Below are 14,775 nucleotides of genomic sequence, written 5' to 3' on the forward strand. Positions count from 1 at the left end.
CATCACAGCGCTTGATGTTTTTTGCGACTGCACTTGAAGAAACGTTCAAAGTTTAATAATATGGACTTGGTATTTTACCAAGTAGGGCTTCTTCTGGATACCACCCATACCTTGTCACAACACAACTGATTGACTCAAACGCAATAAGAAGGATAGAAATTCCACAAATGTACTTTTAACAAGGCACACCTGTTTTTCGAAATGCAATCCAGGTGACTACCTCATGAAGCTGGTTGAGAGAATGCAAAGCTGTCATCAAGCCAAGGGTGGATACTTTGAAAATATATTTGGATTTGTTTAACACTTTTTTGGGGTTACTACATGATTCCATGTGTGTTATTTCATAGTTTTGATGTTATTCTACAATGCAGAAAATAGTACAAATAAAAAAAAAACCTTGAATGAGTAGGTGTCCAAACTTCTGACTGGTTCTAATCTTGTGTATTTGATTCCTTGTGTTACTACTTCATATTCTGTTGTTACCTCTGCATCGTTGGGCTCGTAAGCAAGCATTTCACTGTTAAGTCTACACCTGTTGTATTCGGCGCATGTAACATATAACATTTGAATGTTGACCCAAACATCGGCTCAACGGAGAGGCAAAAAGAGCACCTGGCAGAAACAACACTGTCTCTCAACACTGAACAGGAAGTCACATCTCTCGAGGGAGAGAGGGGGAGAAATTGACTTCATGCGGTACACTAAGTGTAGCAAGAATGCGCACACCCACCCACACAAACATCAAGGTCCAGATTGGTCCCTGGTGTGTTATCATGTGTTACACCGGAGGCCGTCTGTTTTCCTACGCACCATATGGGTGACACCCCAAGGGGGGCTTAGTGTAGCTCGCTACGCCACAGGCTGGGGGTGAAGGAACTGCCATGGGCGCCAGCGCTAACAGACTAACAACATGATAACACACTGCTAACTCACTAATCTTAGCAGGGCTGTCAAAGGACCCTCTGGCTCCACTAGGCTGTGTCCTGGCTGGGAGTTTGTAGCTAATAGCATAGCCTGTTTGCTAAGTGAAAAGTCCAAGGACCCTTCCATCAGACCTTCTCTAATGTGTTTAGAGGAGGTGGCAAGGATAGAGGATACAAGGAATCTAGGCAGCATGAATTGAGGAGCTCAGGAGTCATTATGAAAAAAAGGCACAACAGCAATTTCTAGGTGCCTCTCAATTGCCTTTCCTGTTATATAGTTTCCTGTGACAAATCTGTCCCAAATTTCATAACAGTCACGACGACACATCCCCACTAAGTGAGTCATTTGAACAGCTTTGAAAAAGGTCAAGTCCTGAGGTTGACCGAGGTTGTTAAATTAACTCCATTTAAAAGTTGTGAAATAATGAAGCCACAATTCTCTTTTAAGTCACCATGACTGGCTCATTTGGAGAAAGCGGATTGGTCCTTTCTTGGAGCGGATACTAACAGGGTGAACAGGATGTGTATCCACACAGACTGTGCCAAGCTCGCTAAGAAATCAAGGGTAATTGTCATTTTCATAGGCTTTAAGGTTTCAGTGAAGCATATTGGCATCAAAAGGGCCATCTTCTCTTTCATAAGATAAAGGATCACTAAATATCTCAGAAAGGAAAGTATACCACGGGTTTTGGACTATTTTAAACCACCAACCCACGTAGATTCAATACTTTGATTTGTTAACATTTTGTCTGCGTCTTACATGGCACCCTGTTCTCTCTACTGAGCCCTGCTATCACTGATAACACACCCTCCCTCCCTCCCTCCCCTCCCCTCCCTCCCTCTCCTCATTCCCTCCCTCTCCTCATTCCCTCCCTCTCCTCATTCCCTCCCTCTCCTCATTCCCTCCCTCTCCTCATTCCCTCCCTCTAGTAATTAGAGCGTTGGACTCGTAACCGAAAGGTTGCTGGATCGAATCCCAGTAGCTGTCGTTCTGCCCCTGAACAAGGCATTTAACCCACTGTTCCCCAGGCACCGAGAATTGGATGCCGATTAAAGCAGCCCCCCTCCACCTCTCTGATTCAGAGGGATTGGGTTAAATGCGGAAGACACAGTTCAGTTGAATGCCTTTAGTTGTACAACTGACTAGGTATCCCCTTTCCTCCTCCTCCCCTCCCCCCCTCTCTCTCTCCTCCTCCCTCTCTTCCTCCTCCCTCTCTTCCTCCTCCCTCTACCCCCCCCCCCTCCCGCTCTCCTCCCCACCCTCCTCTCTCTCCTCCCCACACACTCTCTCTCTCCTCCCCACCCCTCTCTCTCCTCCCCACCCTCTCTCTCCTCCCCACCCCTCTCTCTCCTCCCCACCCCTCTCTCTCTCCTCCCCACCCCTCTCTCTCCCCCCCCACCCTCTCTCCTCCTCCCCACCCTCTCTCTCTCTCTCTCCTCCTCCCCACCCCTCTCTCTCTCTCTCTCCTCCTCCCCACCCTCTCTCTCTCTCTCTCTCTCCTCCTCCCCACCCTCTCTCTCTCTCTCTCTCTCTCTCTCTCTCTCGCTCTCCTCCCCACCCTCTCTCGCCTCCTCCTCCCCACCCTCTCTCGCTCCTCCCCACCCCTCTCGCTCCTCCTCCCCACCCTCTCTCGCTCTCCTCCCCCCACCCTCTCGCTCTCCTCCCCACCCTCTCTCTCCCTCCTCCCCACCCCTCTCTCCTCCTCCCCACCCTCTCTCTCTCCTCCCTCCCTCCCTCGCTCTCCTCCTCCCCCCCTCCCTCCCTCTCTCTCTCCTCCTCCCCTCCCTCCCCTCTCTCTCTCCTCCTCCCCTCCCTCCCTCTCTCTCCTCTCCCTCTCTCTCCTCCATAAAAGCCGCCTGTAGCCTTTCTAAATCTAATAGCCTGTTTATTTTGCTTCTATGTGCTTTGAGATTCTTTGTAATGAAAAATGTTTTAAAACCCAAAATTATTAAAATATGACCGTAGCATTGTCCTGGCTGGTTTAGTTGTAACGCTGCAGCCTCTGGCACAAGTCTACATTGTTGGCATGGTTTGGAATCCGGGCCCTTTGACGCCAACCTCTGTCACCACTGTAATCCTTGCTATCTGTTCAATAAAGTCAGAAAATACCTTCAAACACACACACACACACACACACACACTCAAAATATGACTGTAGTGTACCTTAAACATTTGCTTGACTTTCTGGCGGGGCAGGTTGACGTTCAGCTTGTGTAGGAGGTGCAAGACCTCGCTGATGCTCAGGCTTCCATCGCCGTTCTTATCTGCCTCCGTAAACGTCTGCTTCAGCCACGTACAAACCAACCAGGGGTTAAGGATAGAGAACACACACAACAACAACAAGCCCTGTGAAAACCTACTTAGGTTATACTTTATTTTAAAATAGTCCTTTGTAAGAGATCTGTTCCATTAACTAGGCACAGGTGGTCACATTGATTGATTAATGGCGTCATCGATTGATCAAGTATAGACTGCAACAGAAAGTGTACAGCGAGCGTGGTTCACAATGTTTTAGCATAGGTCGTCTAAGTGCATCTCGGTTCAGAGCCCAAAACAGTCGTCAAACAACACCACATCTTCTGTTTCTCTGACACAGCTCTTACTCCCCAGCAGCAGAGTCTAATCTTCTGTTTCTCTGACACAGCTCTTACTTCCCAGCAGCAGTCTAATCTTCTGTTTCTCTGACACAGCTCTTACTCCCCAGCAGCAGAGTCTGACACAGCTCTTCTCCCAGCAGCAGTCTAATCTTCTGTTTCTCTGACACAGCTCTTACTTCCCAGCAGCAGTCTAATCTTCTGTTTCTCTGACACAGCTCTTACTCCCCAGCAGCAGAGTCTAATCTTCTGTTTCTCTGACACAGCTCTTACTTCCCAGCAGCAGTCTAATCTTCTGTTTCTCTGACACAGCTCTTACTTCCCAGCAGCAGTCTAATCTTCTGTTTCTCTGACACAGCTCTTACTTCCCCGCAGCAGAGTCTAATCTTCTGTTTCTCTGACACAGCTCTTACTTCCCCAGCAGCAGAGTCTAATCTTCTGTTTCTCTGACACAGCTCTTACTTCCCAGCAGCAGAGTCTAATCTTCCGTTTCTCTGACACAGCTCTTACTTCCCCAGCAGCAGAGTCTAATCTTCTGTTTCTCTGACACAGCTCTTACTTCCCAGCAGCAGAGTCTAATTTTAACACAAGCCGTCTGTGTGCGACTGACAGAGACAATGTGATAGCAGGTGGAAGCTTTTGGATGTATCTTTTCATCAGCACATCAAGCTCGCTGGCACGCCGAAGCCGCAGTGTGTGTTCGCATGTCTGTGTGTGGGGAGAGAAATAACTTGTGTGTGTAAGAGCAAGTGCACTGTGTGTGCATCCATGCTAACATCCTTATTAAATTATCCACAACCGATTCAGGTATTGAAAAGTCCTCACCAAAAAATGCAGGGGAGAAGCAGTTCTCCAAACCCACAGTTCGGAACGTATTGCAGTTTTGGGGTCATGGTTCCAGTACAGCAGGAAAATGACATGCCAACAGTTACTGTAGTTATTATTTTTTCATTTTAGAAAGAGTGTTGGTATTCCTGACTCCATATATGACCATGAGTCATATAACACCTGATGAGCTCACCATAGGGAATAACACTTTGGTTTTTCTTGAATGAAAACACACGATTAGTCAACAACACTAAATTAAAGTCCAATATGCGTGTGAAATCCATATGTAAACATGGCACAGACATTGTATAGACCTATGCTATAAGGTTTTCTTACAAAAGAGAAAGAAATGTGCACTCTCATAAAGGGGTGTGACTATCACGGTTCCCACTCTGGGGTAATGTGATGGGCGGTCACTGAAGTAGCTCTGTAGCCCTTGGAGGGAAGTTCGCAACGTGGTTCGAGCACTTTCACGAGTTGTTGAAACCCCTTATTTCTAGTCAACCACGGAGAATGAGTACATATCCGCAGGTATAAAACATATCCATCGCTCTTGTAACTTATTTGGAGCGGTCAGAATGTAGAGGGTTGCTTGAATACTGCCCTCCTGTGGTAGGAATACTGAGGTGATGTCAACATGTATTAATTATGATTGTTTTAAATGAATAGCCTGAAATGGTTGTGTCAGCTCAGATTTACTCATTTACACAACGTAGGCATAGCTTATATCACCTAGTGTTCTTATTCTTATTATTTTTTATTTATTCATTGTGTGGACCAAACTGAGGTCCCGGTACTGAACAGTTTGGTACGAATACGTGTACAATTACACACCTACAAAAAAAAATACACGGTACTTTAATTATTCTCCTGACCTGAATAGAAATCCAATTGACCTGTGGGTCGTATTCACAAGGCAAGGGAAGAAACCGGGAGGGACCAATTACAAGCGCTCCTTTTCTGTTGCAAATACGATGTGCTACAGTGTATGACCCTGACCCTGCTCTCCAATGACTTCAACCCATGCCCACAAAGAGCCAAACATGCACAGGTAAGGATATTGGTCACGGGTGCGCTGCCTCTTGGCCAGGCTGTCCTCGTCGCTGATGCCCGCCACCAGGTACTTGAGGCCGGTGATCCAGGTGCGTGCTTCCTCGCCCGTACTGGAGACCAAGTCCAGGGACTCCAAGCGCTCCCCATAGTACAGGCTGAAACAGCAGTTGGGATCAAAGCTGCCTTCGGAGTAGCGCTGGAAGATCTCAGACTGCTTACCCTCGCACACCTCTCGGATGGAGTCGATGGAGACTAGGGAACGAGGAAGCAAATGGTTAGTTCACCATCACTCTGAAACAGTGAAACAAACTCTGACTGTTGAATTTGGGCATTTACCGCCACCATTTTCACATTGCCAACTGGAACACGTTAAAAGACAGTGGGGAGAGTATTCGAGGGAAACCAGAGGAACTTCAAAACGTAGCCTATTAAAACTTAGAGAATCAGGAAGTCACTTGACAGAGCAAACCCATTTACATAACCCTTATATTCAAATTATATTGAGTTCATTCCATTTGGTGGGACTGGAATTATTTTAACCCGGTTTGGTGTATAACGAGGCTGAAATGGCAGTGGGCAGCTAAGGGAGGGATGGAAGCTTAACTTAGAAGTCTTTATTATGAGACTTAGGCAATATGATATGGCATAAAAAAATAATTGCTAGGATTTAGCTTGCTGTGCCCGAAGAGCTATGTTATTAAGATGAAACTCTTAAGGGATAGTAATGACATTTTACAGGAAATTCATTAACATTGAGCTTCTTTTCTCCAAACAGATTAAATGGGTATATACAGTCGCTAGTGAGTTTACACACCCCTTCCAGTCTTCACATTTTTTTCTCCCCTAAAATACCATTTTAAAAAAGGGAATCAATTGGGATTTTTTTCCCCTACAGATCTACACAACCTACTCCACATTTTCAGTGAAAAGTGAAAGAAATTAGCGAAAATCTTCCAAATAAAAACAAAACAAAAACATTGATTGATTGCTGATGTCTTCAGAATCCAGAGGAACTTCAAATGTAGCCTATTAAAACTTGGAGAATCAGGAAGTCACGTGATGGAGCAAATCCAAGGAAAGGAATCAAAGGAATCACCTTTGAGAGCCGTTACAGCTGTGAATCAGATTCTACCTTCGACAACCCTCAGGCCAACATGCAGGTAACTGACAAAATAGTGCAATCACTTGATTAAATGAGGGATAAAAAAGTATAGTGAAAACATGTGCTTCCACGCAGGTGGAGTTCCTAAATCTAATCCAGAGCGAATTTAAGAAGCATTTAGGGTTAATTGCCTTGCTCAAGGGCACATCCGATTTGTCACCTAGTTGGATCTGGGATTCGAACCAGCAACCTTTGGGTTTACTGGCCCAATGCTCTTAAAATCACTAGGCTACCTGCTGCCCTAGTTGTTTTTTTTATCCGTTATTTTACCAGGTAAGTTGACTGAGAACACATTCTCATTTGCAGCAACGACCTGGGGAATAGTTACAGGGGAGAGGGGGATTATTATAAATTTGCCAATTGTAAACTGGGGATTATTTGGTGACCGCGATGGTTTGCGGGCCAGATTGGGAATTTAGCCAGGACACCGGGGTTAACACCCCTACTCTTACGATAAGTGCCATGGGATCTTTAATGACCTCAGAGAGTCAGGACACCCGTTTAACGTCCCATCCGAAAGATGGCACCCTACAGAGGGCAGTGTCCCCAATCGCTGCCCTGGGGCATTGGGATATTTTTTTCTTTAGACCAGAGGAAAGAGTGCCTCCTACTGGCCGTACAACACCACTTCCAGCAGCATCTGGTCTCCCATCCAGGGACCAGGATCAACCATGCTTAGCTTCAGAAGCAAGCCAGCAGTGGTATGCAGGGTGGTATACTGTTGGCTAGTTAATTAAGCATGAGCATCCAGCTTAGGATCATGTATAAAAATGCTGCCGTAGGCCATTATTTTGGCTACCACGGCTACGCCCCATAGGATGATAATGCCCCCATCCACAGGGCACAAGTGGTCACTGAATGGATTGATGAGCATGAAAATGAATAAATGTCAAATGCCATGGCCATCCCAGTCACCCGATCTAAATCCAATTGAACACTTTCTGGAGTGGTGCCTGAGACAGCGTTTTTCACCACCATTAACAAAATGACATATTATAGAATTTCTTGTGGAGAATGGTGTCACATACCTCCAATAGAGTTCCAGACAATTGTAGAATCTATGCCAAGGTGCAAAGAAGCAGGTTTTTTCTTTTTTTGTACCTCTTTTTCATGTTATTTAAATTGGTAGTTACAGTCTTGTCCCGGGTCTGTAGTGACACCTCAAGCACTGTGATGCAGTGCCTTAGTCCACTGTGCCACTCAGGAGGCCCATTGAAGCTGTTCTGGCTCATGGTGGCCCAACACCCTATTAAGACACTATGTTGGTGTTCCTTTTATTTTGGCAGTTACCTGTATATCCATCATTTTTGTCAAAATTGCTCAATATTAGTCAATTTGGTTGACAGATTTAAGTCAGGGCTGAGACTGGCCCATTCAGGAACACTCAATACTTATAGGAAAGCCATTTTGGTGTGACTTTTGCATTAAAATGTGTAATTGTCCCTCTGAAAAAAGGAAAACTATCCCTGAAATGTTTACTTACAGGCTCTAATCAATAGTGCGGAGAAAAAAAAAGTGTGTGTGTGTGTGTGGGGGGGGGGAAATAGGTAAAGAAATAAAAACAACAATAAAAAGACATTTGAAAATAACAGTACCAAGGCTATATACAGACACCGGTTAGTCAGGCTTATTGAGGTAGTATGTACATGTAGGTATGGTTAAAGTGACTATGCATATATGATGAACAGAAAGTAGCAGTAGCGTAAAAAGAGGGGTTGGCGGGTGGTGGGACACAATGCAAATAGTCCGGGTAACCATTTGGTTACCTGTTCAGGAGTCTTATGGCTTGGGGGTAAAAACTGTTGAGAAGCCTTTTTGTCATAGACTTGGCACTCCGGTACCACTTGCCATGCGGTAGTAGAGAGAACAGTCTGACTGGGGTGGCTGGGGTCTTTGACAATTTTCAGGGCCTTCCTCTGACAACGCCTGGTGTAGAGGTCCTGGATGGCAGGCAGCTTTGACCCAGTGATGTACTGGTCCGTACGCACTACCCTCTGAAGTGCCTTGCGGTCGGAGGCCGAGCAATTGCCGTACCAGGCAGTGATGCAACCGGTCAGGATGCTCTCGATGTTGCAGCTGTAGATCCTTTTGAGGATCTCAGGACTCATGCCAAATCTTTTTAGTTTCCTGAGGGGGAATAGGCTTTGTCGTGCCCTCTTTACGACTGTCTTGGTGTGTTTGGACCATTCTAGTTTGTTGTTGATGTGGACACCAAGGAATTTAAGCTCTCAACCTGCTCCACTACAGCCCTGTGGATGAGAATGGGGACGTGCTCGGTGCTCCTTATCCTGTAGTCCACAATCATCTCCTTGGTCTTGGTTACGTTGAAGCATAGGTTGTTATTCTGGCACCACCCGGCCAGGTCTCTGACGACCTCCCTATAGGCTGTCTCGTCGTTGTCGGTGATCAGGCCGACCACTGTTGTGTCGTCAGCAAACTTAATGATGGTGTTGGAGTCGTGCCTGGCCATGCAGTCGTGGGTGAACAAGGAGTACAGGAGGGGACTGAGCATGCACCCCTGGGGAGCTCTAGTGTTGCGGATCAGCGTTAAAGATGTGTTGCTACCTACCCTCACCACCTGGGGGTGGCCTGTCAGGAAGTCCAGGATCCAGTTACAGAGGGAGGTGTTAAGTCCCAGGTTCCTTAGCTTAGTGATGAGCTTCGTGGGCACTATGGTGTTGAACGCTGAGCTGTAGTCGATGAATAGCATTCTCATATAGGTGTTCCTTTTGTCCAGGTGGGAAAGGGCAGTGTGGAGTGCAATAGAGATTGCATCATCTGTGGATCTGTTTGGGCAGTATGCACATTTGAGTGGGTCTAGTGTTTCTGGGATAATGGTGTTGATGTGAGCCATGACCAGCCTTTCAATGCACTTCATGTCTACGGACATGAGTGCCACGGGTCTTTAGTCATTTAGGCAGGTTGCCTTTGTGTTCTTGGGCACAGGGACTATGGTGGTCTGCTTGAGGCATGTTGGTATTACAGACTCAATCAGGGACATGTTGAAAATGTCAGTGAAGACACCTGCCAGTTGGTCAGCACATGCCCGGAGCACACGTCCTGGTAATCAGTCTGGCCCCGCAGCCTTGTGTATGTTGACCTGTTTAAAGGTCTTACTCACCTCGGTTACGGAGAGTGTGATCACACAGTCGTCCGGAACAGCTGATGCTCTCATGCATGCCTCAGTTTTGCTTGCATCGAAGCGAGCATAGAAGTGATTTAGCTCATCTGGTAGGCTCGTGTCACTGGGAAGCTCGCGGCTGTGCTTTCCTTTGTAGTCTGTAATAGTTTGCAAGCCCTGTCACATCCGATGGGCGTCGGAGCCGGTGTAGTATGATTCAATCTTAGCCCTGTATTGACGCTTTGCCTGTTTGATGGTTCGTCGCAGGGCATAGCGGGATTTCTTGTAAGCTTCCGGGTTAGTGTTCCGCACCTTGAAGGCGGCAGCTCTACCCTTTAGCTCAGTGCGAACGTTGCCTGTAATCCATGGCTTCTGGTTGGGGTATGTACGTACAGTCACTGTGGGGACGACGTCCTCAATGCACTTATTGATAAAGCCAGTGACTGATGTGGTGTATTCCTCAATCTCATCGGAAGAATCCCGGAACATGTTCCAGTCTGTGATAGCAAAACAGTCCTGTAGTTTAGCATCTGCTTCATCTGACCATTTTTTTATAGACCGAGTCACTGGTGCTTCCTGCTTTAATTTTAGCTTTTAAGCAAGAATCAGGAGGATAGAGTTGTGGTTGGATTTACCAAATGGAGGGCGAGCGTTGTACGCGTCTCTGTGTGTGAAGTACAGGTGATCTAAAAACTATCCCTCTGGTTGCACATTTAACATGTTGATAGAGATTTGGTAGAACTGATTTAAGCTTCCCTGCATTAATGTCTCCAGCCACTAGGAGTGCCGCCTCTGGGTGAGTGGTTTCCTGTTTGCTTATTTCCTTATGCATCTGACTGCGGTCTTAGTGCCGGCATCTGTCTGTGGTGGTAAATAAACAGCCACGAAAAGTATAGCTGAGAACTCTAGGCAAGTAGTGTGGCCTGCAATTTATCATAATATACTCTACTTCAGGTGAGCAAAATCTAGAGACTTCCTTAGATTTCGTGCACAGCGTATATCCCGCTAGCTGAATATCCATGTCATCATTCAGCCACGATTCCGTGAAACATAGGATATTACAGTTTTTGATGTCCCGTTGGTAGGATATTCGGGATCGTACCTCGTCTAGTTTAGTTTAGTGTCCAATGATTGCACGTTGGCGAGTAATATTGACGGTATAATGGCAGCTTTCCTAGTTGTCTTCTGCGGGTCCGGACGAGGCATCTGGCTCTTCTTCCTCTGCGTCGCTTCCTTTTGCGAATAATTGGGATGTCAAGCTATTAAAATTAAGTTAAACCATAAATGTAAAGACTGCAAGGGGTGTGTATACTTTCACTAGGCAATGTACGTGGTGACCATTTCGAGTTTACCTTAAACCCATTCAATATTCTGACACCCAAAAGGTGAGTAGTGTTTCCAGGAAGATTGACTCAGTCGTAAGTAACCTTTTGGAGTGATGCTCACCTCATTTGGTTTCTAATTATATATGTATACATTCTGTCTGGTTTCAAGAAGCTCTCTCCACATCATTCTTTTATATGCCAGCACCTGTTAAACATGCGTAATCCCCTTGGAAAGACTAACTAGCAGGTCTATAGGCCATCCAACCTGAGCAAAAACAATCAGTTCGTCCAAAAGCCTTTGTGGCCTTTGATTCATGCCGGGAATATAAGACACGATGAACTTCAATGTCCCCAAGGGGGAAAATCGTCTTGGACACACAGTACTTCTCTGTACACGAAAGACAATGTATATTATACACTCAACATAACACTAACACTGCACATTACCCAACATGCATGTTGTTCCCTTCTCATAATATAAATCCTTCAACAGATGGGTGGGGCTAATGCTTTAGAGGGTGTGAACAAAGCTGAATGGGTGTAGACAAAGAACAGCTCTCCAGTAGGTGTACCAAAACATTCAAGGCACATTTTCTCAAAAGTGGAGTAACAAGTTGATCAACTTTCAAAGCAGAATTGCTTTCCCATTGTTCCTCAACTGCAGTGTATGACACCATTTATTAACTCCAAGTCTCTACTTTTATCCAGTGTAAAAAACACAATTTCAAATGTTGTTGCATGCGACCGAATCGAGGTCAGTCACACACACACACACACACAACAACACATTTCCCTTACATTCAGGCAGTGTACGCCTTAATGGTGATCAATGAATCTACAAATAGAATAATACAATAATGTTTGTTGATGCATTTCAGTTCAACTGCATAGACAGAGAGTTTTCATTTTAGAAGTCTCAGCTCACTGCACCCCAGTAACCATGGCAGTCTCAGCTCACTGCACCCCAGTAACCATGGCAGTCTCAGCTCACTGCACCCCAGTAACCATGGCAGTCTCAGCTCACTGCACCCCAGTAACCATGGCAGTCTCAGCTCACTGCACCCCAGTAACCATGGCAGTCTCAGCTCACTGCACCCCAGTACCCATGGCAGTCTCAGCTCACTGCACCCCAGTACCCATGGCAGTCTCAGCTCACTGCACCCCAGTAACCATGGCAGTCTCAGCTCACTGCACCCCAGTAACCATGGCAGTCTCAGCTCACTGCACCCCAGTAACCATGGCAGTCTCAGCTCACTGCACCCCAGTAACCATGGCAGTCTCAGCTCACTGCACTCTAGTAACCATGGCAGTCTCAGCTCACTGTATCCCAGTAACCATGGCAGTCTCAGCTCACTGCACCCCAGTAACCATGGCAGTCTCAGCTCACTGCAGTCCAGTAATTTTGTGTCCTGTACAGGTGGGGCAGTAGAGAAATGGTTGTATACTGATCGAGAGAAATTGTTATATACTGTGCCAAGTTTTTTAAATGTTTTTAAATTTTATTTTACCTTTATTTAACCAGGCAAGTCAGTTAAGAACAAATTCTTATTTTCAATGACGGCCTAGGAACAGCGGGTTAACTGCCTGTTCAGGGGCAGAGCGACAGATTTGTACCTTGTCAGCTCGGGGGTTTGAACTTGCAACCTTCCGGTTACTAGTCCAACGCTCTAACCACTAGGCTACCCTGCCGTGCACATCCTTGTACAGTTTTACACATTTTACTGGCTTAGATTCAAATCTGTATTAAATAATACATTTTAAATGTAAAAAAAAAGCTGTCTTGATAATGTATATCCATTGTTAATTTGTTTCAGGTGAATCCTAAGTGATTCCTGTGCTGTTTGGGACTACAGTAATAGGCTCCGTGGGAGAGATGGAAGTGCTGATTGTTGATGTGAGACAGAGTTAACAGACTTTTACGTTAATATGTGTACCAAACCGACCGTGGAAACCCTTCATTCCAGGGCAATACAGAAGTAAGGAAGTCAAATGTCAGACACTGGATGAGGATCAGTCAGTCAGCCAAAAAGATTAACTCTTAGACTTGTCATTCAAGCACAATTAAAACAGATTTGGTCTTAACTCCTGTTAATTCCCAGTCTAAGCAGGTCAGCCATTCAGTCAGTCAGTAAACGAGACAGCAAAACCACTCACTCTTGGCTTTCTCATTCTTGCGTGAGGGCCGCCAACGGATGCAGGACTTGTGTTGGTCCAGGTAAAAGTAGCGCACCAGTCCTCTGGAGCCGCCCCGGAGCTTCACCATCTGGGTCCCTGTCTGCATGGAGTTCATGCATTTCTCCACTGGAGAGAGAAACACAAAGAGAGAAGGGGGGGCAGTTAGAGTATGAGAGAACTGTTACATGAGTTGTTGTTCCTGCATGTGTATGATGTGTGTAGAGCACTTTGGTGTGAGTGAGTGTGCGCGTTTATTTGAGAGTCTCTCTGAGATAATGAGGGATACCATGCATTTGTATGTTATGTTGTCAAGCACCAATTAAATAATTCCAGTCTGTAGCTTAAGCAGATAAACATTTACTCACATAAACACGCACGGTCTCGCTCGCACGCACGGTCACACACACACACACGAATATGGCTGTCGCAGCCACCAGTTTTTTGCTTGGTAGCAGTGAATGAGTAGACTTCTCCCCAAAATCCCCTTAACCAGGAACCTAGTGCAGTTCACAGCGTGTTAAAAACCTCTCTGGGATAATAAGCGGGATGCTTGCGTCCCACCTGGCCAATAGCCAGGGAAAATGCAGAGCGCCAAATTCAAATAAAATACTATAAGAATCAAACTTTCATTAAGTCACATGTAAGATACCAAATTAAAGCTACACTCGTTGTGAATCCAGCCAATGTGTCAGATTTCAAAAAGGCTTTTTGGCGAAAGCACAAGATGCTATTATCTGATGATAGCACAACAGTAAACAAAGAGAGAGAAGCATATTTCAACCCTGCAGGCGCGACACAAAAGGCAGAAATAAAATATAAATCATGCCTTACCTTCTTCTGTTGGCACTCCAATATGTCCCATAAACATCACAAATGGTTATTTTGTTCGATTAATTCCGTCAATATATATCCAGAATGTCCATTTATTTGGCGCGTTTGATCCAGAAAAACACAGCTTCCAACTTGCGCAACGTCACTACAAAATATCTCAAAAGTTACCTTTGAAATGTTTTGGCAAAGTTTAAACTACTTTTGTAATACAACTTTTAGGTATTTTTAAACGTTAATAAATCGATCAAATTGCAAACTAGTCCCCTAGAAATCTGTTTTCCCAATGAAAACTAGACAGTGACCTCAAAATAAATATAAATCTGAATGGTTTGTCCTCGGGGTTTTGCCTGCTACATAAGTTCTGTTATATTCACAGACATGATTCAAACAGTTATATAAACTTCAGAGTGTTTCAGATCTACTATCCAGATCTACTAATAATATGCATCTCTTATATTCTGGGGATGAGTAGCAGGAAGTTGAATTTGGGCACGCTATTTTTCCAAAAGTGAAAATGCTGCCCCTTATCCCGAAGAAGTTTTAAAGGAGAAATTAACCAGGAACATAGTGCCGTTCACAGCATGTTATTGAAGGGGAAAACATGGACCAGTTGTTGTTAGGAATCCATCGGTTTGTGTAGGATCCAGTGTTGAATACAGGTGTCGAGGCCAGAGAGCTTGTTAAACACCGAAAATGGGTAACACTGAAGCAGACAATTTATGTAAAGAGAGAGGTTACCAAAATATCACTCCCAAATTCAGT

At 45.3% G+C, this 14,775-nt stretch overlaps 1 protein-coding gene across 1 annotated transcript in view; it reads right to left on the minus strand.

Annotated features, from left to right (window-relative positions):
* LOC115122820 (1-phosphatidylinositol 4,5-bisphosphate phosphodiesterase eta-2-like) overlaps window positions 1–14,775 on the minus strand; it is a 126,629-nt gene that overhangs the window by 84,840 nt on the left and 27,014 nt on the right. Inside the window, exons 4-6 of the mRNA XM_065021102.1 lie at window positions 13,162–13,360; window positions 5,408–5,651; window positions 3,088–3,217 (exon numbers count right to left, since the gene is read on the minus strand). Of these exons, the coding sequence (XP_064877174.1) occupies window positions 3,088–3,217; window positions 5,408–5,651; window positions 13,162–13,360 (573 nt within the window). The remainder of the gene's footprint in view (window positions 1–3,087; window positions 3,218–5,407; window positions 5,652–13,161; window positions 13,361–14,775) is intronic.

This window comes from Oncorhynchus nerka, linkage group LG7, assembly GCF_034236695.1.
Source record: "Oncorhynchus nerka isolate Pitt River linkage group LG7, Oner_Uvic_2.0, whole genome shotgun sequence".
Lineage (NCBI taxonomy): Eukaryota > Metazoa > Chordata > Actinopteri > Salmoniformes > Salmonidae > Oncorhynchus > Oncorhynchus nerka.